The following is a 2,772-nucleotide window of genomic DNA, read 5'->3' on the forward strand; positions in this document are numbered from 1 at the left end:
GAAAAAGCCCTCAATCCTTCTCACCTGTCGACAGGCAAGCAGAGCTCGCCAGGGTTCTTGTAGGGCGCGCACTCCTCCCCCCGTGGCCCCGTGGCGTAGAATCCTTTGCTACATACACACACACCTCCGAACGGGGTCTGGCAGTCCGCGTCCTTCACACACTGACCCAGGCCCGTGCAGAACTGACCCACGGGAACCTCTGGCATACAGATACCTTCATCTGGGGAGGAGTGAGGGGAGTGGGTGGTTGGCAGGTGCTCCGGTGTGGTTTACTCCTTCTGTCCTATCAAACATCTATCGTCCTTATCTTATCTCTCCTCCTTCTATTTTGTGTTTGTTACTCTCTTGTAACACCTCTAATCTTCGACACATATAATATGACCTTATTGTTTTGAAGGTGCCCGTAAAACTCTTACTAAAGCTAAAAAAAGAAGTGAGGGGGCAAACATGATAATGAATAAATGTACGTAAGAAATAAATGTATCGCTACTCAATGGAACAATCGTTCGTCATTTTGTTTTTGCTTTTGTTTTTATTCTGTTTTTCTGTGTGTTTTTTTCTTTCTTTTTATGGGCATATGAAGTTATTGTCCTTGTTCATTTGTCTTGCTTTTGATGAAAGAAAAAGTACCCATCTGTCTACCTCGAATAGAAGTCGAAATATTTGCTATTGAAGGACGTGGTGGTGGTAGTGAGGTTTGGGGAGGAGGGGTTTGCCTTGTGGCAGAGGTTAATTTGTAGCGAGAAAATGGCCGCCAATGTTTGGTGACTTTCAAAGCTCGAGTGTCCATGGAAACTGCAAATTTACATTTATTTTTAGCCTTTGGTCTTTGCCGTTAAAAAAAAACAACATACATTTTTCTTAGATTCACTCATGATTGTGCTTTTAAATAGACATGGCAGTGGTTGAGTCAAACTAACAAACGTGCACATAAATAACCCCCACACAAATAACATTTAGACAAATATGTAAAGAAACAGTAGGAGAGTATACCGTTGTAGAATCCCGGGTCGCAACATATTATAAACCAACAGTAGGTGAGTGTACCGTTGTCGAATCACGTGCATATCTCTGCCCCACACACACTGGGACTTGGACACACAGACAGGACAAACAAACACACAGACAAACAAACCAATAGTTGGTGAGTAGATCTATACCGTTGTAGAATCCCGGGTCGCACGTGCATATACCCGCCACACACAAAGAATTGGACACACTGGACAAACCAACATACAGACAAACAAACAAACAGGACTTTGACTCACATACTGGATAAACAAACATACAGACAAACAAACCAACAATAGGTACACATAAAAAACACACAAATAACATTTAGACAAACATATAAACCAACAGTAGGTGAGTGTACCGTTGTCGAATCACGTGCATATCTCTGCCCCACACACACACAGGGACTTTGACACACAGACAGGACAAACAAACACACAAACAAACAAACCAACAGTTAGTAGGAGAGTAGATATATACCGTTGTAGAATCCTGGGTCGCACGTGCATATACCCGCCACACACAGACTGAGAGAGTTGGACACGCAGACAGGCCAAACAAACATACAGACAAACAATAGATCTATACCGGTGTAGAATCCAGGGTCGCACGTGTATATCTATGCCCCACACAGGGGCTTTTGACTCACAGACAAGACAAACAAACACACAGAGAAACAAACCAACAGTAGGTGAGTAGATCTATACCTTTGTAAAATCCCGGGTCGCACGTGTATATCTCTCTCCCCCCCCCCTCACACAGGGACTTTGACAGACAGACAAGACAAACAAACATACAGACAAACAAACCAACAGTTAGTAGGTGAGTAGATCTATACCATTGTAGAAGCCTGAGTCGCACGTGCATATACCCACCACACACAGAGACTGAGAGAGTTGGACACACAGACAAGCCAAACAAACACACAGACAAACAAACCAACACTTAGTAGGTGAGTAGATCGATACCGTTGTAAAATCCCGGGTCGCACGTGTATATCTCTCTCCCCGAGAGCTCACACAGGGACTTTGACAAAAACACACAAATAACATTTAGACAAACATATAAACCAACAGTAGGTGAGTGTACCGTTGTCGAATCACGTGCATATCTCTGCCCCACACACACACAGGGACTTTGACAGACAGACAAGACAAACAAACATACAGACAAACAAACAAACCGGACTTTGACACACAGACTGGATAGACAAACACACAGACAAACAAACCAACAGCAGATGAGTAGATCTATACCGTTGTAGAAGCCTGGGTCGCACGTGCATATCCCCGCCACACACAGAGAGTTGGACACACATACAGGACAAACAAACACACAGACAAACAAACAAACCAACAGCAGATGAGTAGATCTATACCGTTGTAGAAGCCTGGGTCGCACGTGCACATCCCCGCCACACAGAGAGTTAGACACACAGACTGAATAAACAAACACACAGACAAACAAACTAACAGTTAGTAGGTGAGTAGATCTATACCGTTGTAGAATCCTGGGTCGCACGTGCATATTCCCGCCACACACAGAGAGTTGGACACACACTGGTTCGGGCCTGTACATGGCAGGCCGGCGTCTATCTCCGTCCTACACTGGGCTCGAACCTGGGCCATACAGAACCATGGTTAGAACATGGGCATCAAGAGTGAGGATTGAGGGTGGATGGGTGGGTGGGTGGTAGAGTAAAGTGTGAGGAGAGAGGGATGGTGAGGGAGAGTGTGATGGGAGGGAGGAGAGAGAGGA

The 2,772-nt window shown here is 44.9% G+C and overlaps 1 protein-coding gene across 1 annotated transcript in view; it reads right to left on the reverse strand.

The window, feature by feature from the left end:
- The window catches only part of LOC101861878 (neurogenic locus notch homolog protein 3), a 23,054-nt gene that overhangs the window by 17,097 nt on the left and 3,185 nt on the right, over positions 1-2,772 (reverse strand). The window contains exon 2 of the mRNA XM_035968636.1: positions 25-220. Coding sequence (XP_035824529.1) covers positions 25-220 — 196 coding nt within the window. The remainder of the gene's footprint in view (positions 1-24; positions 221-2,772) is intronic.

The sequence above is a fragment of the Aplysia californica genome, unplaced genomic scaffold, assembly GCF_000002075.1.
Source record: "Aplysia californica isolate F4 #8 unplaced genomic scaffold, AplCal3.0 scaffold00071, whole genome shotgun sequence".
In the NCBI taxonomy this organism is placed as follows: domain Eukaryota; kingdom Metazoa; phylum Mollusca; class Gastropoda; order Aplysiida; family Aplysiidae; genus Aplysia; species Aplysia californica.